At 40.3% G+C, this 27,043-nt stretch overlaps 1 protein-coding gene across 1 annotated transcript in view; it reads left to right on the top strand.

Moving 5' to 3' along the window:
* Positions 1-26,760, top strand: part of TMEM167A (transmembrane protein 167A) — a 28,004-nt gene extending 1,244 nt beyond the window's left edge. The window contains exons 2-4 of the mRNA XM_034773171.1: positions 11,260-11,369; positions 15,780-15,814; positions 24,602-26,760. Of these exons, the coding sequence (XP_034629062.1) occupies positions 11,260-11,369; positions 15,780-15,814; positions 24,602-24,672 (216 nt within the window). The 3' untranslated portion in view covers positions 24,673-26,760. The remainder of the gene's footprint in view (positions 1-11,259; positions 11,370-15,779; positions 15,815-24,601) is intronic.
* Positions 26,761-27,043: the final 283 nt, after the last annotated feature.

Here is a 27,043-nt window from a genome sequence, read left to right as displayed (position 1 = left end):
TTCTAGCCTGTGGATCACGACCCCAAAAAAGAGCCACTAGTAGTTGCTTGTGTAAGAATTCCTTGGCAGATCTTTCTGATGTGCTGTGTCTTGTAGGCAGAGTGAGTAAACTGTCAGACAAAGCAGTTATCTGCCTGGTGTGTTGCATGTCTCTGAAAATATATGGACACTATGGAGGATGAGCATAAGTGCAGTTTTCCCTTTTCACCAGAAGCCTGGGAGAGCTGTAGAACTTTCATATCTTTATGACTTTTCCAATGGCACTTTGAAGGATTTGAGGATGTAGGATCATAGAAGGGAAAAGATTGAAAACTCCTGTCCTAAAACATAAACTAAGATAGCCACATTGATCAAGGGGTCATTTAATTAGTTAAATTTGGCTCTTCAAGTGCAAAACTGAAGAAAAATCTGGGATCTATGTCTACCCTGAGATTAATTTTTCTGTAAAAGTAGTAGAAGTCCAAGTAAGGGCATGTTCTGTATAGAGCAACTACCTAGAAAAATCTTGTTCTGACCAGTGAAACATACTGCTCTGAAAAAGTTGGGCTATGTATTCCAAGGAGCATAAAGGAAACTGGGGGACTTACTTTATTTGATTTCCGCATGCTTCACAACAAAGGGAAGGGAATGGGAGCAGTTCAGGCAGGTGATGAGAACTGCAAATCACAGGGAGCCCTAGGCTCTGAAGGGAAACCAGGCTCCATTATGGCAGATCCTAGGTCTAGGACTATTAAGCAGGAAGCTGGCCCTTCTGTGGTGCTTACCTCTGGTAGCATGACTGTGAAGAACTATGCTATTGCCTGTCGCTCATCTGTGAAGATCATCCAGTAGAGCTAGAAGAAATGGGCCATGTTTAATGTTAGTGTGATGAACAGAGTCTTTCATTGCTGCGGTGAAAGACTTCCATAGTGGGGAGATGCTGGAGCTTTTCCCCACAGCTGCAGCCTTTCCCTACTGCTTGTGTGTGTAGAGAGCCATGTACGGTACATACATTAAGGGTTCAGGTGTGTCTTTACTCACCTAAGCCGTGCCTCATGGTCTACACTGCTATTTATGCCCATGCTACAGGGGTGAGAAGTGCACGTACATTACCCACTGCCGTAAGTAATGTGCAGTATAGACATACCCTTAGTGCGAACTGGGGAGAGTAGAGTGGTCAGGACCATTTCAATTCTACAATTCTGTCTAATTTTGCCACAAAACTCTACAGCCCCGAAACTAGGATGTCAGTAAAAGCCAAAAATTGAGTTTCTAACTTTTGTGATTGAGGGGGAAAAGACATTCCAAATATGATTTGAATGTAAACTTAATTCATTATGGTCTTCCTGAAACTGCAGATAGCTTTAAACAGTAGTTCTGTGAAGTGTGAACTGCTCCCATCCATCTCAGTATGACTATTGACTTTGAAGTCTTATTAATTATTGCCTTTTAAATGCCAATATTAACTATTTCACTATTTAACGTTTTAGTAGAAGCAGTCAGTTAATGTGCTTGATCATCGTTATTAGCTGCAGTAATAAACGTAGATGTGGGGGGCTGCAGCTTGGCTGCTGACTTGAGTTGCTGATGTGGGAATCTTGGGGTTCAAACCCACCAAAAATTTTCAAATTTCTACCCTGTTCACAACAGGGGCATGAAAGAAGAGGGGCATCCTATTCCATTGCCAGATGTCTCACCTGCCTCCTAGGTGCTAAATATCCAAACCACCAAATCTTCCCAGAGCTTCTCCCTGACAGCTACATTGCAGCTATATATTATTGATACAAAAAACTGTTGTAAACTGAAAACCTGTGTAGTTCTCTTTACACCTACAAAAGTTTAGAATCATGTTAATAGAAATTATACATTATACCATTATTAAATTCCTGATTAGTTGCAGAATATAATAATTGTGTTTGGGTCTGCATTATGTAATCTTATAGATGGCTGTCTTCCAGGGGAATGCAGACAGCCAAAAGACCTGAGTACTTTGCTATTGAGTTATGGAGCGAATCTCTGATCTATTCCTGGTTCTCAACTGTAAATTTGTCAAGATATTTTCACTATAGTCCTTTTCTTTGAGAGCCCAGTTTATCAAATATCTAGTGTTAATACAGTGATTTTCAACTATGTCAGCATCCTGGTAAATATCCAGTATAACCAAGCAATGTCTACTCCTGGGGGAATTCTGCATCACTGCGTGTGCGCAGAATTCATGGCCCCTGCAGATTTCTTTGCGTCCCTGCAAAAAACTGACTTCTAATGGGGAAGCAAAGGGAAGTGACAAGAGCGGTCATGCACCCCTCCCCGGCAGTGCAGACAGGTCAGTTTGGGCACCCCGAGCAGCCGGTAGAGACATAAATCACCACCGGGTGGAGTAGAGGGGGAGCTGGTCAGTCGTGCGGGTGAGAGAAAGAGACACACTGCCCCTCTCACTTGCTGTTGCCACACGTTTGGCGTGGAAGGGCAGGGCTTTGGGGTGTTTCTGAGGACGTAGGCGCCGGGCAGACTCTGTCCCCTCAGTAGCCTGCCTGCTTAGTGAATTATTCCTATTGTTCTTATAGTGAATTCCCCCCAGGAGTATAAAATAGGTGTAAAATTTTTAAGACTCCAGAATGTTGTAAAGGAGCCTATTGTAAAGCGCATCGTGGCCTTATAAATAAATGCTTATGGTGCTTAGAACTGGTCTAAATTTTTGGACGGAAAAAAATAAATGTGCTCCATGAACTGTGTACTACTGATGTTTCTGGAGATGGTCAGTAGCCAATATAAATTGTGAGTTTGAGTCCCCAGCCCTCACTTGTTCTTTGGTTGTGTATGAGGTAACACTGAGTGTATGGCTACATACATTTGTTGACTAATAACTAGAAGTAAAGGGTCAATATTAGCTACATTAGACGTGGGGGAAGGGGGTTGGGGATTTCCTCCAATGCTCCCCACTCCCATTCTCTATCCATTGTATTGTAATTTAAATAAATTACCAAAATAATTTAAACCAGCGTGATTATATTGCATTATTTTGACAAATAAAATATGCTGAATTTTGCAGAATTTTAAAATATTGTATGCAGAATTTAATTTAATTTGTGCAGAATTTTTAATTTATTGGCACAGAATTCCCCCAGGAGTAAATGCCATTTTAATCTCTACCTTTTTAAGAATTTTAGCTATTTCATACAGAGTCATCCTGAGAACTTGTAGTACTTTCTACCATTAAACACAAGTCAACCTTTCACTCAAACCATTTTGGATGCTTTATTAGGATAAGAATATCATAAATCTATTTTCACATCAGTTGTACTGCAGGGCAAATTAATTCTGCCACATACATATCCATGAAGTTTCTGTAACACATTTTGCGTAGAGAGAAGAAACTGGAAGCAGTATAACTTGCATACCTATCTATATCAGAAGTGTACCATCCTCTGTTGTTGAGGAGACCTGGATCCAAGAATCTCCCTTTATAAACAGCTTAATACAAAGAAATAACAATAACCTGGATTGCCCTACTGAGCTGCAAGAAAAAGGGAAGACAAGATTACTCATCATGGAGTAATATCTCTCTTTTCCCAAGGAGAACTTCTTTCTGCTCATATTGCAACACAATTGGCAGTTTCTTTTTATGAGATTCCCAGGACAGACACAGCAAAGGAGTTGCAGATCAAGATTTATGTGCATTGGAAGAGCTGTGTGGTACTGACTGAACAGCGCCTGTCCTAATGACTGGTTCCAACCAGTACTATTAGTCCATTATTACTAAGAGCATCATCTTTGGTTCCAGCTTCTCAAAAAAAAAAAAAAAAAAAAAAAAAAAAAAGTCATGGGAATAGTTCACATTTTATGAGGGAAAAAAATCATGGAAAAATTAGAATAAATTGTATTTGCTATATAATCCATGCAGAGTAGTACCAAAGGTATCTTTAAATTTTACTAATATGTCTGGCAGCAGAATATGTTAGATTGATTAATCTTGACATGGAAAAATAAAAGTGTTGCTTAACAAAACTTAGTGGAGTATTAGGTTTTCTTTACTGAATTTTTTTTTTTTTCTGTTTGCAAGTGTAATAAATACTGCTAGCTCTTGGCACTAAAAGAACTACTATGAGATTGTACATCCGTATATCCAGTATTGATGCGTGAGTGAATAAACATGATGGTAAAGAATTGAAATGAAGCATAATATTTCAGATTTGTGACCTTAAGAATCTCATGGAGACTATATTTTTAGTACAAACAGAAGTATTTTACAAACAAAGGCAAGTTTTATAGATTGTCTTATAGATTTAAAATAATATAGTTACACTTTAAAACAGGGTGTGGAAAAGAGAGATTGCTCTTAGTTGGCCTGTAAGCATATCAGTTGTTTCCCATGCTATGTATTTATTATTGTATCTATATAAAATGTTGTTCCTCCAGTTTTTGGAGAAAAGTCCCCTGCCCCACCATTTTGGTTAGGTTCTTTGAAAACTAAGGCATTTATTACGGTCAGCCATCCATTTACATCTCCGCCAATGCACAGCAGTCCTGGCCATTTTTATGCCCATGTGAAACAGTTACAAGCTTTGTTAGAGGAGCAATGTACTGTGCACTTTAAAATAAAATCCTTATTCACAATGTGGCAGCAAAGCATGCCAGCTGCCGCAGTGTTCAAAAACTTTTTTCAAACTTGAACTTCTTTTGAACACACCTGTTAGCATAGTTTAGTTCTTTAGTGTGGACAACGGTTTACTAAGGGCTTGTTTCCACTTACCCTGGATCAATGCTGTGGCCATCAATAAACTGGGGTCTAGTGAAGACCCGCTAAATCAACTGCCGATCACTCTCCCGTCGACTACAGTACTCCACCAGAATGAGAAGCATAAGCTAAGTTGATGGGAGAGTTTCTCCCATTGACCCAGTGCGGTGTAGACATCGCAATAGGTCGACTTAAGGTACGTCGACTCCAGCTACGTTATTCACATAGCTGGAGTTGTGTTACTTAGGTTGAGTTAGCCCCGTAGTGTAGACCTGCCCTAAGTGACCACATAAAATTTACATGAGTAACCAGAATACAAAGCTTGTATGTTAACCCATTGACCCAAATTTCTTAGAAAAGGACTTTTCTCTGAATACTTCCCTACTTGAAATATATTAATCCCTTCTCCATTACTATTTTCTGTTCTGCAGTAACATGCTTTCCATTAGGTGTTCAAAAAGAAATGGTCACTTAAAGATGAATTATATTTTTAAACAAATTTGGAAAATTATTTTTGGGAGTAAAATATTCCAAAAGCAAGGGTATTCAGAACATTAACAACTTTTCAAATTTATTAAAAATCACACTGTCCAATCAGTCTCCGAATGCATCATATACCCAATGAATATAAATATTTTAAATCAGTTAGCAAAATAGCATCATGCTATAATATGTGCTGGGTCCATAGTCCCGCTGGAGGCATTGTTGCATAGCTGTAACATGACCTCTAACAATACCTTATTATGTGAAAGTAGACCTTTCTGATGTAACTTTGGGGGAGCTCAAGTGGAGAAAAAAATCAATTTGAAATTAGTTGAATTGAATTCCCCTTGTATTATTGATATTTGGGTTGTTTCGCGCACAAATGCATCTGTTTGTTTTATTTATATATATAATTTGTTCATCTTTGTGAAAAAGCTGCTGTATGGGAAAGAGAAAAAAAGTTCCTCCAACATGTATTTCAGAGTAGATTAGAGAAATGTAGAATTCTGTGCACATATTTATTCATTATTTCTAGCAGTGATTTTAATAGTTTTTCTTTATTCTCACAATGGGAATAGTTTCTATATATTCATTTCCTATTAGAGTTTTAGGAGTAGAACATTGGAAGATTACTGTTATTTTTAAAACTAACTACTTTTTTTCCCCTTTCAAAGAGTCCCTCTTCCCAACGGAGAGCTCTGAATAACATGGATCTTTTTCAGCCCTTTCACAAAGGGTTCTGTTTATTAAAACTTTATGTGGGTTGATTTCACCTTTTCATGAGATTGGGACTGTGAATTGTACTTCTGAGTCATACACATTTTAATGTGGATTTTTTAGGACTCTGTGTGTACATTTTAACAGCTGCTGTTGTTTGATTAGATATCTAATATGGTCCAGGAAAAACATCCAATATAAGGTCTAATCACTCAAACAGAAACTGGGATTTATCAGTTTTGTTCAAACAATCACTATCACCCTTCCCTTTTAGCTTTTCTCAAGATAAAATAATAGTATCATAGAAAGTGATCCAACACACACACACACACACACACACACACACACACACACACACGGTTTCCTTTTTACCCTTTGTCATTTAAGCATAAGCCTTAACTATATATTTTAATTACAAAAATGGTCTTGTAAAATTTCTGTGCAACAATCCATTTTTGTAGTTATGTTTGTTTAACAAATTATTGGTAGTTTGGCAAGTCATAGTAATTTTTGGGAAAATTTGCTTGATGGCACCGCAGTGGCCTGTCTTTGACAGAGGACCTAACTGTGAGACTGACCCCTTAACTCAGAGGGTAAAAGCCCGGCCTCACTGAAATCAATTACACAACTCCCATTGACTTCACTAGGGCCAGATTTCACCCCACTTCCAAAGAGAGGACATTGAACGTTTTCTTGAAATAATATTGTTACTTTACCCATTAGGGTGCTGCTTACAAGGGAGAAGCATTCACAGCAAGTTACAGCAAAAGAATGTCTGTTATTGTTGAGGCCTAAGGTGTTCCATGTTAAGCTGGTCTGAATCTAAATTCTGCAATAAGATCCTTTGATTCTGCAGCATTCTGGTGGAAATTTTCCATCAACTTCCAAAAAATTTATAAAAATTAGATTTTCATTAAATTAAATATAAAATTGAGTAATTCCATCCACAGAGAACCCCCATATTGTTTATTTTGCTAATGCAAAAATCTGAATCTAATATCTCCACCTTTTGAGCTTTTCCTTGTTTAAAATCAGGATAAGCTCTATCAGAGCAAATTCCTTGTCTACCAATGCAACTATATCTATGGCTCGCCATCCTGCATTGTAGTCTAGGCCTAGGAGTAATGTTACAGCACCAGTTCTTCCCTTCTGAGCTTTCTTTATAATAGGACACAGGCTCATGTGACCCTATATAAGCCAGTTACTAGCATGTGAGGTTTTAAAGATAGGGCAGTATTTTAGGTCACGTGACCCCGATTCAGCCAATTAGATTTAATAATTCATATATATATAAAATAAGCGCAATATTAAAAATATATAGTTAAGCTATTTGCAGAAGGAATCCCAAGTAATGTGTTTTGTTATAGTAGCTTTTAATTATACCAGTGTCAGCACTTGGATTTAAAATTCCCTTTTCTATTATTTTGTCTTAGCCATAAAAATTCCTTCAGAGCTGAAACCAGAAACTTCACCTCAGTCCAGGGATGAATTTTCATTTTCAGTTTTTAAGAAGAGTTATGACTTTTAAATTGTACAGTAATGTTTTTAAAATGTAGGTATTTGTCATTTTAAGCCACATATGTATTTATAACTCAAAGCCTTTTTTAAAATGGAATTTTTGTAGTATTTAATCACATTAGTGCCTTAAGCTATTAACATGGGGAACAGTTTAAAAGTTCCACAGCTGAGGCCTCAATATGAGCTACTGCACCTCTTCATTGATTATTGGCAATTAAAATGTTATGAGCAATATAAATGTAAACTGGATAAATTGTGGACAATGAACCAAATCTGAATACCTGGGCTTGATGCATAGGGATTCCGCAGGGGCTGCAGGAAGGAATCCTCCTTCCAAACTGTAGAGCATCAACTGATCCACCCTGCTGGAATAGCCCCTTTCCAATCTACCCCAGTCCTGGTATCTCTCCCCTAAACATGTGAATGATTAGTACATACCTGAGGATGCACCTAGCTTGACCTAAAAAGCTATTCTGTGGAGAATCACAGGTAACCTCACAACTCTGTGTGTTGGCTTTCAGATTTTTGCTTTCTGCTGAATCCAGGTCCTTCTACTCTTGCAGGATCAGGATTAGCCTTAGTGTTCATTTGTGGTAGCCTTAATAATAATACAGTCTGTAGCAAGGACTAAATGTTTATCATGGTTGGGGGAAATGATGAATGGCAAAAATGTCAAGGTTCAAAATTTAATTTAAAAAAAATCGTTGGACAAGATTTCTTCTACTCTACCTTTTTTAAATGTTTCTCTCCACATAGTTTTCAGTCTGAACTTCTAATTCATGTTTCATCCATGTCTGCTTTTTTGGGTGTGGTACAGTTTTTCCTCTTGTCATTTGTACAAATTTTATAGATACTGTCAAATGCCTATCTACTGATGATACCTAAAACTTCAATAAATTATCATAAAAGGTTATTGACTTCTTTTTGAATCATTTCATTTGTAACAATAAAACACCCCTGCCTTGCTCTCTAGCTAAGTCAATATTTTACAATATCAGATGGGTAGCTATGTTAGTCTGAATCCACAAAAACAACGAGGAGCTTATGCCCAAATAAATCTGTTAGTCTTTAAGGTGCCACCAGACTCCTTGTTGTAATTGTACAATATGAACATTTTTTCATTCCACTTAGTTCAGAAGGGTTTGATTCCTGATCTCTTTCTCCCTTAGCCTGGCGGAGATGAGAATTGAGCAGCAGTAAAACATGTATGTCTTTGTATACTCCTGGGGGAATTCTGTGCATGCACAGAATTCATGTCCCCTGCAGATTTCCCTCCTGCCCCCCCCCACCCCCCGCAGAATAATACATTCTGCTGGGGAGGCACTGCAGTTACAACTTTCGCCCACCAGGGGCTGATGTGGCACCAGAAGAGAGGGCAGTCAGTTCAGGCCTGGAACAGCCAGCCAGGGAGAGGGAGGGGAAGAGGAAGAGGCTGTCTTCCTCACAGTGTCCTGCCTGCAGGACCAGATGAGGAGGAACGGGATGGGGGGGGGAGGGATGGATAGAATGGGGTACATGTGGCTGATGGGGGTCCCATAGATTGGGGTTCAGAAGGGCTAGTGTGGGGGGACAGACTGGGTTGGGGGCACAGGAGCCTAGTGGAGGATTGAGCCAAGGGCTGAATTGGTGTGGGGGTGCAGGGAAACATGGGGATGGGGGAAAGGGTGCAAGGACACATAGGGATAGGGGCAGATGTGCCGGACTGGATGGGAGAGGCTGGGGTCAGCCAGGGTCTGCATGAGGAAACTCCCCAACCCCCTAACAATCCTTCCACTGCCAAAAAAAACCCTGTTCCATACTCCTCCAACCCATACCCAACAACCCTCCAGGTTCACTCCCAGGCTCTGCCCAGCAGTTACTTCCCTCTCCCTCAACTCCTCCTTTACCTGACTCCCTCAAGCCTTTGCACTGCTTCCCAGTGGTGCAGGAAACACATTTCTGTATTGTAGTTTAAATGAATTATTACTCAAAGTTCTGTATTAATATGCCTTGTAAGAAATCTATTTGTCAAAAAACATTTCTGTTGTCTGTACTGTTACAGACATACTTGCTAACAGGTATTTTGAAATAAATTGACAAAATAATTGAAACTAGTGTACAGATACAGTATTAACTAGTATTTTATAATGAAGCCTCCTGGGTCCAACAGAAGGAAAAAACAGGTATTCAGACAGCAATCTTTCAGGAACCTAAAACCCCAGAAGAAAAGAAAAACTTAATTCTCTACTTGTTTTGTCCTTTCTGGAGCTGAGAATAAGTAAGAACTTAGAGCATAGAGAAAATAAAGCAGTTAGCAATAAGCAGTTGTCTAATATACTTCCCACAATTATCTTCAGTGTAACAGCATATACTGTTGAGTTAATCCAAATACTAGCTGAGCAATATTAAGTAAGAAGCAATAAAACTACAGTCTCAGATAGCTGAAACATTTGCACATTGTAAAAAGAAGTTAAATAATTGGAATCTATGACACCATGAATTACAAGCAAGAGGCTGACAAATGTCTTTTTAGAAAATGTAACTTCCTGTGAGACCACTACAAAGAAAAATGCACCACAGAGGTTGCTAGTGTTTTATTAATTGAAACATAGTGGCTTGGCACTTGGAGTAAATTAGCATCTGTATAGATAATGTACTTGCTTATGGAAATATAGAAAGTCATAAGTGAAGGTTCACTTTTCTCCATAGCATCTGCAGTTTCATAAAGGGTGCTATATTTCTCATGCCAGCAATGGTAATCACCGTCTCTGGTTTGTGAATAGATAACACAATGTCCAGACAACATACTGAAAAATTAAGTGCATAAGATGAATTTGCTGTGTTTTATCGATATAAGTCAGACTAATAAATTTAGTAATTTTATATTTCATTGTTTATTTTTTTAACCTATAGTAAATGTTCTTTAAATAAATATTTCCCAGAAACAAGAACAGATTCTCAAGAATCATTCCAGGTTCTTATGCCCTTTAGGCAGTTAATTAAAATCCTGACCAAGTGTTAGATTTTTACATCCCAGTATCTTAATTAAAATACTGTGCCTTATTTGTGCAATATTTACTATACAACTAATACCTTGAGCAATGTTATTTATATGAACGCCACCTTTGAGTTTGAGAGAAAAAGATCATTTGAAAATGGTAACTGTTTAACTCTGATATGTCTTTAAAAGACAACTGAGTAATGCTTTTGGTTTATTTAAGTTTTTTTTTTTTAAAATGATTGGATTAATGTAAATTAATTATCTATTCTGCAGAAGATCTTTTGTATGTAGACTGCTGATCTTGCTAAAATAATATATGAAAATTTTAATGGCTGAATGGTTCTGTTTTTCTTAGTGTCAAATCCCTTTTTCTGATGCCCCTCCACATAATTTGTGCCTTTTATTCTGGGGCTATCACTGCTTTAATTGTCAGTCTTTTTCCCTCTTTCATCACCTACGCATGCAAATCAATTTCATTTACTTTTTGATTGAGAGAGGACAGTATCTGTATTCTTTAAATCTGAGGATGCAATTTAGGGGTTTCTCTGAATCAGCTTGGGAACAGGTTTTGGAGCAAAGAAGTAAGGTACACCCTTCCACCCTCCATACCAAATGAGAGTGAATAAATGCTGAGTTAGAAACTAAAAATCTTGAGATCACTTAGGCATTGTACATTGCATATGGCTGATACAATCCCAGTGAACCAGCCTTGTTTAGAAGAACACCCATTTTTAAATGAGTATTGTCTACTTGCTCTCTGTTGTGTGTGTGTTTAGAAGGGGCAGTGGGAGACTTTGAAATGACTTGTAATGCAAAAGTGTAATTTTTTTTTAACTTTCTTTTTTAGTCTGCGATCTTCAACTTTCAGAGCCTACTGACAGTAATCTTGCTGCTCATATGTACCTGTGCTTATATCAGATCCTTGGCTCCCAGCTTACTGGACAAAAATAAAACTGGGTATGTTAATAAGTCTAGTTGCTTTTAAAAAAAAATTATAGATTGTCTGCTCACTTTGTAATGAACTGTGTATATCATTTGTGTTCTCACACAAGATGTTTAAAATAGATTAAAATTTTGGTACTAGGCATTTTACATCATCTTTACATACTTCAGAATGTAAGTCAACAGTGTTGTAGTTTGTTCATCCTTACAGAAGATTTTTCTCATCTTAAAATTAAAAATGCTGCTGACATAAATGGGCATCTCATAAAATGAAGAGGATAAAATGGCATTTGCAAGTGACCATGGAATTTTATAGTCGAGATTTTTTTTTACACATATATAAATATAACAAACCCTAGCAAATCTTGCCTGTAGAGCTATTCTGTAGATTTTTAACTTTCTGCCTGAACAGGTGCTTATTAACTTAAACTCTAACAACTTAGCTATAGAAAAAGATTTATTTGGTCATCTATCAGTTTTTCTACTTCCATTTATTCTCACAGATGTGCATGTACTATGTTTGTGTGGTTTTTAAGGTGGGGATGGAAAGAAAGGGGGGGAACCTTTTATTATAGTTCTATTAAATTAAGTCTTTGAGGGTACAAGTATGAAGGAAAATAGTACCACAGATAGTTAAACATTTAACTAGGAATTCAGATTAAAATGAATTTTCAAAATATTTTATCGAACAAAGCCTCATTATCTCCATAGAAGTGAGTAGTCTCTCATCATGCTGTTTTAATATCTTTCAAAGATATTAAAGGAACTTGCCTTAGAACCAGTGTTGCCTCTAAGCTGCGCACCTGCATGGCCAAACAAGAGTCAGTCAAATGCCACGCACTTGATTAGTAGAGCCGCGCATATCCGGTGACTTGTCTTCAGGTGCCCCTCCCCACACTGCTGTGCTGCCACGCTGCTCCTGCCCTCTGCCTTGGAGCCCTTGGCCAGCTGCTCCCGGGACCCTCCTGTTGCTGTGCAGAGCTGGGGGGGGAAGGGTTCTGACATCAGGGTGTCCCCCTCCCCCACCCATGTACCCCATCTCCGCAGAGCAGGGGAGGGGGGACAGGGCTTGGGAGTTCGACAGAACTGCTTGCAGCCGCTGCAATCTGAATGAGCCTTCAGACTGGTGAGAGCGCCTGTGCTTAAAGAGACAGTGCATGGTCTTTCATGCACTTTTCCAGCAGCTAGCGCACACACACTCTGTCTCTGTGTCTCTCTCTCTCTCTCTCTCACACACACACACACCCCGTTTCTCTCTCTCTCTCTCTCTCTCTCTCTCACACACACACACACGCACGCACGCAGTCTGGCTTGCATGCACGTGCACACATACTGTCTCGCACTCACACACATACTCTCTGTGTCTCTCTCTGTCTCTCTCTCACACACACACACACACACACACACACACACACACACACAGTCTCTATCTCTCACACATACCTTCCAACACAAACTTGTGGTGGTGTTGCTGTTACTTCTTGGTACTTCCTGCAATACACATACATTCTCTGTAGTTTTATTCTTGCAAAGTGCTGTTATTTTAGTTTTTTGACTGGTCTGCATTTCATAATTTTATTTCTCTCTTATGCTAAAATTTAATTATTTGAGTAGTGAGTTCTAAAATGCCTAACCTGACCTGGCTGGAGTAATTATCTCTATGGTAACTTTTAAAAATATATATATTGTATCTAGGTTTTTTGTTTCTACTGGTGGCGCACATCCGCACATTACCTCAATATTGGTGCACGTAACAAACTCATTCCACACATGGATGGAATAAATTAGAGGGAACGTTGCTTAGAACAACTCTGGAAATTTTCTACTTTCCAAACATATAATTGGATTCTCATTATTTTAATTGGTTTTGCTGTTGTTGTCCTCTTTTGCCTCATTAGACTGCCAACATGGTATTATCCACTTTGAGTCTTAAAGTCTGGTTCTATTCTGGAAAATGACAGTTTGAAAAGGGCACTAACCTATTTAACAAATTTTCTCCATTGGTGTACTCCAAGTCATATCAGTATTTATATTAGTATTTATTACTTATTTCTGTTAATATTGCTGGACCAGCTGTTGTGGGACACTGAGCTGGATTCTGTTCTGGTTGCTTCTCAACAGAATGGTAAATGAGGTACCAATTGCTGGACTAAATTCTGCCCTCATTCACACATATGCGACCCATTTATCAATGATGTTTGAGCCAGGAAGACTAGAGTTTGATATTTAGATCCCATGTTGAGTTTGCAGGCCTGTCATTTAAAATACTATCTTTTTGCTTGAAAATACAGCCAATTTGATCTGGAAGCCATTAAGAACAATAACTATATATTATCCTGCTGTTTCTACGTGTACTTTTCAGAACAGACCAATTTTTTAATAATTCTTTACTAAGAGGATTGTATTTGTAAAATCCTTAAAAATGATTTACTCTGTGTTGTAGCTAGAATAGCTCTTATCACACTGGGGTTTTCTTTTAACTTGTACTTGAATGTCTATATAAGAAGGTACACCAGCCTTTTCTGTTTGGAAAACTAGTATGAAAACATTTATCTGTCCTTGCACAAGAAAACCATACCATTACCATTGTCATGAGGGATTTTTCTTGACATTAATAAAGAAGGAAAGACATGAAGATTTACTAAAAGATTTTATTTTTTATCTGAGTTTCTGCTAATGGAGGATAAGACAATAGTCAATGAGGTGTACACAGTAAGAAGTTAGAATATTTATTTTACTGATTAAAATTCTAGTGCTGTTTTTGGCATGTAATACTTCCTTTAATCTGGAGCTACTATGTTTATTCTTGAAGCAAATCTCTCTCAAGTACAATAGAACTGTCTTTATGCACCAGAAATGTTTTCAAAGGGTGCTGTCACAGTGGATGACTTAAGCGTTTGATCTGTAGGTTTGTATTTACATAGATGCTGGAAGTGCCATTTTATTTTTGTTATATATATATTTATATATATATATACATTGAATACTTTGTACCAGAAAATGAAATTTCATTGCTTCCAGGCCAACACTTAGAGTAAAGCCCCTGTCCCTTTGTGCTAGAATATTCCATGCTTAGTTGGGAATGTCTAGACATACTGGATAAAATGAATTCTAGTGATATTTCATCTTACCACAGAAAAGTATGTACCTCATTATGCCTGCTCTAAATTAGGACCAGCAAAGTATTACTATTTCCTGTTCACTGCTCTTGAGAAATGATCAGCAGTAATATTTATTAGCTACATTTCTGTACTAAGAAAGAAAATTTGGATCTGTTGAGTCACTGTTATTTTAAATACAATCTCATCTTTGATGGATGGGAGATGATACAGCAAAGTGATATAATATACCCCCATAATCTTTAAGAGGCCCCTCGTATTTGCTGCTAGATTTTCTCTTTGCCAAAATAGTATTGAACTGTACCTAGCTAATGCAGCAAAACAAACTTTTAAAAACCTTTTCTTACTTGGAAGTATCTTGAGTACTCCCATGTGCTATATCCTTCCTGTACAGTGATCTTTCTGATACCATTTGGGATGATGGGATGGAAAAAATTCCATTTCTCCCACTTCAGGAGTTTTAAGCCTCCAAAAATGAAGCAATTTGTTTTCATCTGCGAACTTTTTAGTAACAAATAACTCTATCATTTCAACTGAGAACAGTACATTCTTCCTCTCAACTCATCAGTTTCAAGTCATATCTATCTTTCTTGGGGTGCCAAAGCTTTTAAATTGTGTGTCACCTATAATCTGCCACTCTTCTGAACATGCATCTGGACATACTGTTAAATCACAGTTTGGTAAAGAAGGAAAAGCCTAAAAAAGGCTTAACTGAAAGGAACTCTGTCAAGGTAAAATTTGGCCCCATATCTAGATTTTTCAAATAATTTTTTGGAAAACATAACATTAATAGTAATGCTTCCATTTTCAATTAATTTCCAATGAAAACAGATTTGTTTAAATGTAAACTTTCTTCTCTTGTGTTTGCAACACAAAAGGTGTGCGTTGTTATAGATGCACCTCAGAAAGATACTTTCTCTACTTTTATTGCCTAAACTGAGAGGAATGCGGAGTAAAGAATATAAACAGTGAAAAAATTTAGATATCAAAAAACCATTAGGAGATGGGCATGTGAGCAAATACTGTGTAAGTTTCCCCTAACAGGTTGGCAGAGCACTATTTCTGCCCTGGCACTTTGTTGGCAGAGACTGCCATTTGTGTTGGTGTTTTGGAAGGGCAAGAAAAAGATGAGTTCAAATGTTTAATTTGATCAAGTCTTCAGAGGTGAAAAGTTAGTGCTCTAATACACTGTTTCAGTATAGAGAAAAAACTTGAATAGTAAATCATGCATCAAAGGTCATTTAAATTATTTTTAAATTATCCTATTAAATGTAGAACTTTAACAACTTTTTATATATCTATACAGATTATTGGGAATATTCTGGAAGTGTGCCAGGATTGGTAAGTGTGTTTTTTCTCCTTGGCTCTGATAGCTAGCTCAAACTCTTTCCATAATACACAATATTATTTCAGTGATTATATGTCTGTACATAGACATGAAAATATATATACTCATATATCAGCTTAAAAATGCAGGATGGTATGAGATCCTGTAGGATTTTGCATGACTGGTTTTGTGATTGCAGGTTTCTGTAGTGTTAAGTGGACTTGTTGCTGAGTGCTTATTAATATCTACATTGTTAAATTTACAAAATCCTTTGGACTAGGCCTTGTTAATTCCTTATATTACATATGTAATAAATAATAATAAAAATAATAATAATATTTCTTTTGATTTATAATCGTGCAAAATTTACCTATATTGTTAAGAGTTATTTCCCATTAGAAATTCTAAGTGTAAATGTCTGATTTTGGGCAGTAATTTCTCATAATAATAATAATAAAGGGACCTGGAATTTTTCATGTAGTAAAATTCTATTTCATCATAAATAACCTTTCCATTCTCCTTCTTGGTTAGCTTCTCTACCCTTTTCAGCTATTCTTGAAAAGCCATTGGTGCCAAATGGCAAGTATAAAGAGGTTGGTCAACTGTGACCTACAGGGAAATTTTCACTTTAATTGAAGTCATAATTAATTTAGCCTTCCATGATGCCAGTTGTGGTTAACTTTATATTTCAAATGTCTTTTGGGGAAATGGTACAGCTCAGTGGCAGTTCTGTGTGGGTGTGACAAGTAAAGAACCATCAGGTATACCTTTCTTCTGTGAATAAAGTATTTAAAAGAAAAATGAAATGCTAAAGTTTAGATTGTACAATATATGTATAGCCAACATATACTTATTTGTGTAGCTCTTGCTAGTTGCCACCTCAAGTTTACATGAAAACTAATTGTTTCCATTTTTCTTTGTCTAGTTATTTAAATGGTAAGAAGTATTTCTCACTATAAACAAAGTGCTGGGGTTGTCTATGTTGCCCAAATGAGAGGTCATTTGTGACACTGACATCAGGAAACTCAGTGTAGGAGACTGCATACAATTTTCTTTTCTAATTCAACACAGTGGAACGCTTGCAATCAAAAGTTGAATAATTAAAATATGTGGTTGAAATATTTTTCTGCAGCCCAGTGTTTCCCACAATTCTGAACCTGTGGATTGCTCTCCTCTCTCTGCAGCTCATGGAGGTGGAACAGTCTGGCCATACACAGTTTGGTGTCGCGCAGGCTGGCCACACCCAGTTTGCTCCTACTTGCTGCAGTTTCTCTGCCTTCACAGCAGCAGACAGGGGCAGGGCCGGATTAACTTTTTGTGGGCCAGCGCCAAACATATTTGTGGGCCCCCATTGGGGAAATAGGGCATGTGATGGGGTCTGCAGAGCGTGGGACTGCTTGGGGGCAATGAGGCGCAGTGTGGGGAGAGTGGCTCCACTCAGCCCAGCACAAGGGCACTGTTTACAAATCCACAACTGCTAGACTCACACTGGCCCACCCAGTCCTGCACTGCCAGCATGCCCCTTCCACACTGCCCCCATGCCTAGCGCCCCCTCGCCCAGAGACCTCCTCCACAGATCCCTATGCCCCGGACCTGCTATGCCCAGCATCCCCTGCCCAGAGACCCCTCCTGCTAACCTCCCACCACAACTGCACAACACCCTGCACACCATACCCCCCTGCCCAGCTCCCCCGCCCACAGATCCCCCTACTGTCCAGCACCCCCTTCACAGTCCCACCATCACATCTGTACAGCGCCCCATATTCCTGAGGGAATTCTGCATCAAATTCTGTGCATAATATTTTAAAGTTCTGCAATTTATTTATTTTTTTACAATAAATAAATGTGGAAGCTCCACCATGGCAGTGGGGAGCACAGGCCACTAAGGTGGGAGAATACCCTGCAGCCTCCCCCGCCCCTCTGGGACAGGGTCTTGGCAGTGAGGCCAAACCTGACCCTGACACAGCACAAGGGCCATGCCTGCCACGGAGACACCCTGGAGCCCTGCCCCTTTTGCACCAGGCACACCAGATGTGGGCAGGGAGGCTCAGCCTGGCAGCAGGATCCAAGTGCAGAGGGACTTAGTGTGGGGGGATCCCAATGGGTGTAAGAGGCTTCTGTGTGGGGCAGTCTGGGTGGGGGTAGCTCAGTGGGGGATCTGGATGCACAGGGAGGTTCCAGGTGCAGGGGCAATGGGAGTCTGCACGGGGGACTAAGTGAAAGTGGTTGGAGCTCAGCAGGGGCTGTGTGTGTAGGTGGTTGGGGCTCCCTGGCAATTACCTGCTTTGCAGGAGCATCTGTTTCCTGGTTGGAAGATCTCAAAGCCCTTAATGAGAGAGATCATCCTGACTTTGGCTCCACTTTAAAGAAAGTCTCCCTAGTAACAGCATTTGTAGTTGATGCCTCAATAGGTGCAGTGAGATTCTTAGACCAAGACATGGCTTTCACTTCAGTAGCCAGGCATCACCAATGGCTGTGTCCCTGGAAGGTAGATACTCATTCTAAGTAAGTCTGGTGGTTGGCCAGGTTTACAGGCTTCCTCCTTTTTGGCAAAAAGCTGGATAAGGTGTTGGCTGACAATGCAGCAAAATCCAAACAGCGTCTCCCTTCCCCACTAAGGACCCTCAGAATAGAATATAGATAGTGCTTCAGAGTGAGGCTCTGTTTTCGCTCCTCTTCCTCCAGAAGTACCAGAAAAGGGTCAACAGATTCCCCAAGGAAAAACAGTAGAATCGAGAGCCAAAGGGAAAGTCCAGAAGGATCTGCGACCTTAATCCACTTTATGACAAAGGTCACATAGGCTTCTGCCTAATGCTGAAGCAAGGCAGGATGTCCCATTTCCAGGAGAAATAGTTTTCATTGATCACAGGCAAGTGGGTTAGGGAAATAGTGAGCCAGGGATATTCCTTCAACCTGAGTCATCCCCTCACTCATTCGTTATCCAGTCACCTATTTCCAACAACCCCTAAAACACAGTCTGATCCAGAACAAAATATCTCATCTTCCAGATATGGGAGAGATAGCGAGTGTTCCCTCAGAAGAAAGTTCTACTCCATCATCTTCATTGTACAGAAGTGCATGAGGGGTATTGGGAGGTATTCTCAACCTCAAAAGGCTCAATAAATAGATGAAGAAAATTAAATTTTGAATGGAGACCTTGACTTCTCAGTAGGACTTCTTCATTTCAGTAGATCTAGCAGACACATATCTCCATATCCCCATCAGACTGTGCAGTCACAGACTTCTGAGGCTTGCCTGGAGCAGGAAACATTATCAGTACTGGATATCCTTGTTTGGCCCCACACAGCCCTCAGGTTTATTTACAAAGAGTTTGGTGGTGATAATAGCCAGACTCAGGTTTCACAGAACTCACCTGTATCCTTTCCTAGATGACATCCTGATCAGAGCTCCATTGCAGTCAGCAGCACACAGGGCCATCTCTCAGACACTGAATCTTCTCCATGCACACAGCTTCATCTTCAGTGCCAAGAAAAGTTGTCCGATTCTATCCAGGAATTTATTTTCTTGTGCCAAAGCTGCTATCATACACTCCTGATGCTGTGCATAGCGATCACTTCATCAACACAGTCACGCATCAGAAGTTTTCACACCTTCATACTAAAGATGTGGGACCACTCCCCAGAGCACATGAAAGATAAAGTGTGGGTTACGACACCGATGTGCATCTATCTATCTGTATGTATCAGTGTGGGCTCAGACATTGTTTTTTTGGTCTCGTACAAGATTTTATATTTCTTTTGTCTGAGAAAAATAGGTTATGAAAACATTTCAGCATGTTCACTATGTGGTTTGGTTTGATTTCCTTCCTTTGGATTATGTTTCCTGACATGGTAGGTTGCATCTTGGCATTTCCGCTGTTCTTCCCCCTCCTTCCTCCAATATGACGCCATGACATACTCAGTGTAGGAAAATGGCTTTGGAGATATTTATGTACTATTATTATCAAATAAAATGTTAGAAGATATGCACAAATACTTCCACCAAAATGTAGGCTTAAACAAATCTAGTTTATCTTTTAATTAATTTGCGGAGTAGGTTTAAGCAACCTTTTCATATTCATATATATAAAAGCCTTGAAAACAAGCAAGTGCTTACGTATTTATGAAGTTGTGCTAAAAGCTGTTTAAACATGCCACATGGTGATGTCTCCTTCAAGAAAATTAAGAGCAGGAAAGTAAAACTCATATAAAAATTGTAATACTCTAACCTGGAGAAAGTGTACTTCCTCAAAAATGAATTTTAAACACATGTGAAAGTCCAGACATTAATTCACTGAGTTATTTGAGGTTCAGTTAAATTGTGCCAGATGATGACGAAGTCTTGTAATGCCATTGTGGTAGCCCCCTTACTTATTGGGGGTGTCACTGAGTATTTTATTTTTCTTTTGCAATGGCAAGATGTTACTCAAAATTGGAGGACCTGCATTTGATAATCCTGAGGGCATTCTGTGCCAAAAAAATTAAAATTCTGTGCACAATATTTTAAAATTCTGCAAGTTTTATTTGTCAATAAATAAATGCAGAGGCTCCAGCATGGCAGTGGGGAACACAGGCCACTCACTGGCTGCACGAAGGTGGGACATCACCCTGCAGCCTCCCAATCCCCCCACCCTGGAGACACTAACTCAGTGGTAAGGCTGCACCTGACCCTGACACAGCACAAGGCCTGGGCCTGGCCCAGAAACACGCGGGGACCCTGCCCTTCTGTGCCAGGGTCACCAGGTGTGGGGCAGGCAGGCTCATCCAGGCAGGATCCAAGTGTGAAGGGATCCAGGTGTGAGGGGAGAGGATTCTGTGTGGGACATTCTAGCTGCAGGCAGCTCGATGTGGGGGGATCTGGATGCATAGAGGCTTGTTGGGGGGGTTCCAGGTGCAGGGCAATGGGACTCTGCAGGAGCCTCCAGGTGAAGGTGGTTGGTGCTCAGCAGAGGGGTCTGGGTGCTGGGGGAGTTGGGGTGGGGGTCTGGGTGCAACTAATTGGGGGTCTGGATGTGGGGGTCAGGATGGTGCAGGGGGTTGGGTTCGTCAGGGTGGAGATTTGAGTACAGGGAGCTCAGTGGGGGTGGTCTGGGGGCAGGGAGCTCCAGATGCAGTGGTCGAGCTTCGGTGGGGTTTGGTTATGGAGGGCTAGGGTGGTTCTGGGTATATGGGGTGAGGCTTGATGGGGGTGTCTGGGTATGGGAGGTCCGGATGCACAGGAGTTGGGCGGATGGGGGGCAGCTCCCCTTACAGTGACCTCTCCCCCGCAGCGGAGGAGCGATGGGGGCAGGAAGCAGGGCAGGATGCTGAGCTTCCTGCAGCTGGGAGAGGTTTCTGGGGGTGGGTCTGACACAGCCCCCGCCACTCCTTGCAGGGGAAGAGGAAGTCCCATCCTCTTCTGCTTCCAGCGCAGCCGGGACTAGCAACTGATTCCGGCTAAGCATAGGAGGCACTGGCTGGAGTGTCCCCAGCCCTGTGGTTATTTGCTGCTCTGGGTTCCTGAAAAGAAGTACCTGCACAGCTAGGGAGTGGTGTGTGGCTGCTCCTGCAGCTTCCCTGTCAGAAAATCATTTTTCTGCAGGGAAAGCAAAGAAATCTGTGGGGGACATGAATTCTGCACATGCACAGTGATGCAGAAGTCCCCCAGGAGTAATGTGAAAGAAAGTATTTGTATGTAGATTCAACATAAATATTGAACCAATTCAAGAGCTCTGGCAGCTTTTTTTCTTTAACAAACACTTTTTCTGGAAACTACAGCTTGGAAAAAAAAATTCTAGTTGAGAGATGAACTTTCAAGAATGTCCTTAATAGCAAAGGGAAATTTAATTGGGCTCCATTAACACCAAACAGTGTCAACTCTGTGCCTTTACATTCCAAAATGATTACAAATGAAAATCTTCTCTCAAAGATCATTCTTGTTTTGTTAATGTATTACCAGAGTCCTCGTTCTCTAGTTTGACCATGCACTCTCATGTAGGAAGCTTTTTTTCAGCAGACAGCAGAGAGAGAACTGTCAATGAGATAAATGGGGTGATGCTGAGTGGAGGAAGGGCAGAAACCAAATGCACCACTGCTCACTCTGTTGGAGGATATAAATATAACCACCATATAAAAGGTTGGGGTGTGGCTAAAGTATATAATAATATATACCTATCTCATAGAACTGGAAGGGCCCTTGAAAGGTCATAGAGTCCAATCCCCTGCTTTCACTAGCAGGACCAAGTACTGATTTTTGCCCCAGATCCCTAAGTGGCCCCCTCAAGGACTGAACTCATAACACTGGGTTTAGTAGGCCAATGCTCAAACCACTGAGCTATCCCTTCCCCACCTCTTCTGCCATTGCTCCTCTAACACCAGCAGCCTGGGACTTGTGCTATGCTCCAATCAGCTCCCTCTCACAGGCTGTAATGTCTCATTCAGAGCTTATCTGTACTCCAACTTGCAGTGGTTTAGTTTAATGTGATATTAAACCAGTGCAAGTGTGCGCCTGTGGACACTTACTCTGTTCTGAACCAGGCTGATTTGATTTAGCTTAAGTCCTTTAGGAAGAGTTTGAAGCTAAACTGAAATAAGAGTGTCCACGCGCACACACGTTAAGTTAAACTGGTGCTGATGTCTGCGAAGATGAGCCCTCACGGCGGCAGGGTGGATTCCACACAGCGGCAGACATCCCAGCCCCAACTCCAATATAGTGATCCTGTGCCTGTTCATGTTCCAGTCTCTTTTTTCATATTCAACTTTCTCATGCCTTGAGAGGCCCCAATGGCATAGAATCAAAGAAGTGAAGGACTGGAAGGGACCTAAGTAGGTCATCTAGTCCAGTCCCCTGCACTCAAGGCAGGACTAAGTAATAACTAGACCATTCCTGTCAGGTGTCTGTCTAACCAGTTCTTAAAACTCTCCAATGATGGAGATTCCATAACTTAATTCTGGATCAGAGGGGCAAGAAAAGTCCTCCTTGATCTACAAGACAATGAAACCGCAAAGAAATCTGTTCACTGAATGAATGTAACTTCATATAGAGCCAAGGCCGGCTCCAGGCACCAGCTTACCAAGCAGGTGCTTGGGGCAGCCACTCCGGAGAGGGATGGCACGTCCAGCTGTTCAGCGGCAATTCGGGGGACGGTCCCTCACTCCCGCTTGGAGCGAAGGACCTCCTGCCGAATTGCCGCCGCAAATTGTGGCTTTTTGTTTGTTTGTTTGTTTGTTTGGCTGCTTGGGGCGGCCAAACCATGGAGCTGACCCTATATAGAGCTGTGATTGTTGTTTATTGGAAGTAGTGCAAACAAATAGTTCAGGATTATAGAAACCTTTGACATAATTAGAACAGTAGCAATAGTTGGAAGAAATGTTTCTGCAATAGATATCTCTGGTACTCTTTGTATTTTTAATCCTGGTTATCATTTTGAAAATGTATGGGCCAGATTCTCTCCACCTTCTGGCTATATTATGCCTCTCTAGCAGTACAAAGGAGCTGGAATCTGGGCATATCAAGTTAGCTGCAAACTTCCTCTGAGAGCTGGCTCCTACACCACTCCTAGGCTGGGTGTAGAACAGTTCCCAACCTTGGCTCATGACCCATTTGTAAATATTTATGGCCTGTCGCAACTCTGTAATTAGTCTGCAGGTGGAGGCCCTGGGGCAGAGCCATAACTAGGCATTTTGGCACCTGGGGCAAGCAAGCATATTTGCACCCCCTACCAGAGGTGATGCATGGGAGGGGGATGCACCTGGGGTCACATGCTCCTCCAGATTTTTTGGTTGCAGCCCCCCAACCCAAACAGACTCGGCAGTCTGCTGAGGTGAGTCGGGGGGTGTAGGTGGTGCTCCCTCCCCAAACCCCACTGTCCCACACCGCCTGGCATCGCTGCCCTGCTGCACTTGCCTTGCTCTGGTTACAGCATACCCTGGGGGTGGTTTCAGTCAGATCCTGCCCCCAGGGTGAGGAGGGGAGGGGGGTTTGAGTCCTGCCTGGCATTCACCCCACAGGGGCAGCTCCTGCAGTACTTGTGCTATGGGGCTGGCTGGGCTTGGCTCTCTGCTGTGGGCATTGCAACCTCTAGTGTTGCCGCAGAGTTCAGTTTTGGCCCAGACCCCCTGACTGGACCAAATCTGTAAGAGTGGAGTTGTGAGCTGGCTCACGGGGTTGCAGTGCCACTCAAATTTGGCCTACCCAGATTCCTGGCATCATGATGACTGGGCCAAACCTGAGTGGTGCTTGGACACCAGAGATTGCAGTGCCTGGAGCAGGGAGGTGAGCCCAGCCAGCCCTGTGGGATAGGAGCTGCCACATGGCCCTTTGAAACATTTTGGCGACCTAATTTTTAGGCCCTAACCAAAGGTTGAGAAATGCTGGTGTAGAGGGTGTAATGGGAGGGAGCATGGCCAAGCACTGATGAGCTACATCTGTTCTCAATGGATATAGAGCAGCCGGGGAACTGTTTAAGCTAAACTGTGCTGAGACAGAGCTAGGCAGAGATTCGGGGAACCATAACTGGATTCTTGATGCCCTCCTCTCTCCTCCCTGTTTTGCCAAGTGCACCTTGGATGCAACAGCAAATCTGCCTCTATATCTTTCACTTACAATTTTCCCCTTCTCCACCCTCTCTTGCACCTTCCTTCAACATCCTAAAATAGCCGCATTCACATTTTTACAATACTTTCACGAGTAACTACTGAATATAATCTTCTATTTTACTAATTTAAACAGGATTGTCATTATTATATCATACATTAGATATAATGTCTGCCTGCTCCTGTGGTGACATCTGGTCAGTAATTCACTTTAATTCTTTCCACCAGGTGAACGGAAGAGTCCATATGTAGCTGTGTGCTGTATAGTGATGGCCTTCAGTATTCTGTTTGCACAGTAGCAACTGAAGAATGTCAAGAATATCTTTCTGTCAAGCCAATGGCTTAATGAACTTTGAGCAGCAAAAAAGATGAAAAGCATATTCTAACCCCTCTCTGTTGCGTGTATTGGATGGGCCATACTTTTGGCAAGCCTTTCCTTTTTTTTTTTCCTGTTAGTGGACCATTGTGTACAGTTTAACAAAACGTAATTCTGGAATTGAAGACCCGTATTTTGATTATTGATGTTGTTATAAATTCTGCAAAGGTCATTCACATGCATTGTATATTGGATTTCAAAGTGGTTATTTTTAAGCCATGCAATTGAAAACAAAGTTAATAAATATATATCAGTTTGAGAGGTCTCTTTCTGTGTGCTTAAAAAGACATTCCTAGAACAGGAAGACCAACTCTGGTAGGAATAAAAAATCCACATCATCATAGAATATGGTTACAGAAATGCATTCACTTCACTATTAATTCATTTAATAAATTCCTGTGTATTTCATGGCCAACACATTTATGTACACTAATCATACTACTTCTGGTTTAAATTACATCTGCAATTTTAATACTTTTTAAAACACTTCTTATACAAATAGACAGTAATAATGGATGCAGGTCTTATCAAATTTAAAAAGAAACTATTTCTACAATTAAGGGTCATCATCATTGCAGATCATGTAGTTTTGTATCTAACTACCTGATTAGAATACACAAAGTTGGGTGTTGTGAACTCAAACCAGTATGTGTATAAACTGTACATGTGCATTTTTAGAAGGTAAAGTTCTCCAAATATTTTCAATACTGTGCCACAAAGGAATTCTAATGGCTGTACAGATGAGTTTTGTTAATGTGCTGTTTAGTACATCAACCCTTTCTAAACTGAAGATTTTATGTAATCTAGCCATTCATTTTTTAACTGTTTGAGCAGCCTTGTAAGTGCCAGTGTTCTAAAGGGTAAGAAAAGCTACTGTAATTAAATTAACTGCTGCATATTAATGCTTGCATTTTGGGTTTATTCCATATTTCTGCAAGCTTTAGCCTTTAAAAAACTATCTAGTAACTTATTTTGATAGCGTGCCTGAAAGGCATATTTATACTCAGTGACATTAAAATTTTTGCCAGCATCTAAGAGTTGTCACCATCACCATTGGCATTTTGAAAAGCTAAGCTGTGTAATCAGAATGAGCAAGGTGGCACTAAAACAAACTGGAAGATGTACAGAAGTCACTAAATTCTTGTTAGAAAAATACTGTTCAGTTGCTACAGATGCCTAAGTTACATTGAATGCAGATTGCTCTATGTCTCAGAGAAGAAGTGACTATTTGACACCTGTTAACTGTTATACAAGCAGGTGATAGGCATAGCCAAGCTGATGCTATCATGCAATTCTGAATGCTTAGATTCATTTTTCTAGCTACAAAATAGAAATATAAGTAAGACTGAGCAGTTGAGAATGGGTCACATTTTTGGCTGCTGTTTGCTCTAATCTATGCCAAACAGTTGGTTCGGTATGCAGCAATCCAAGATCAGAAGATTACAAAGGTGAACTTTGTGACCATTCCACATGCCTTGACCTGTGCTGTGAGTGTTTTGTCTCTGGTCTTCAAGATTTGGTCCTATCTTTAAATTTGAGTTCCAAAAAGCAGTTTCAAAGTTATGTGGTTACAGGTTTCCTTTTCCAGAAGATTTTTAGAAACAAAGAAAAACCCTATTGTGGCCTCTGTCACATGTAAATTATGCATCCCAAAGAACTGTTTGATAAAACAATTACTGCATGTCTCTTTATATTAGATTCACATTTAGTTTGTTGTATTTACAGAATTCTAAACTTTAAAAAAAAAAAGATGTTTGATATAACAATGATATTCATGTACAGCCCCACCTCATCTAGTTCCTAATATTCCCTACTATTCCAAGCCAGAGATTCAACCATATGGTGAAGCAATCCAAACAGTGTTTGTTTTTTTCATGCTTGAGTATCTAGAAACATAGCAAACTATTACTTTAAAAGAGCTCTCTGGGTAAATGTCTTTTTATTTTTCCTTTTCAAAACAGTTAATGTTACTGGCCAACAAATTCAGAAATAAAAACTTTCTTGAACTATGCATTGTATTGCTTCATTTTAAAATGTTTGATAATTAGATTTGTAGGCCTAAAGTAACATTCTTGTTGTACAAAATATTTCTGCATATTAACTATGCTTACATCCATGCTGCAGATACATCTGTGAATGCTTGACATTAGTTCCCCTGATGTTTTATAGGAAGCACCACTGAAATCAGTTGTAATTTATGGGACATTAATAGGTATATCTCCATATATATCATATCTCATAGAGTTGGAAGGGACCCTGAAAGGTCATGGAGTCCAGCCCCCTGCCTTCACTAG

Source organism: Trachemys scripta, chromosome 6 (assembly GCF_013100865.1).
Source record: "Trachemys scripta elegans isolate TJP31775 chromosome 6, CAS_Tse_1.0, whole genome shotgun sequence".
Taxonomy (NCBI): Eukaryota; Metazoa; Chordata; order Testudines; family Emydidae; genus Trachemys; species Trachemys scripta.
This window is presented reverse-complemented; position numbering and strand designations above follow the sequence as displayed.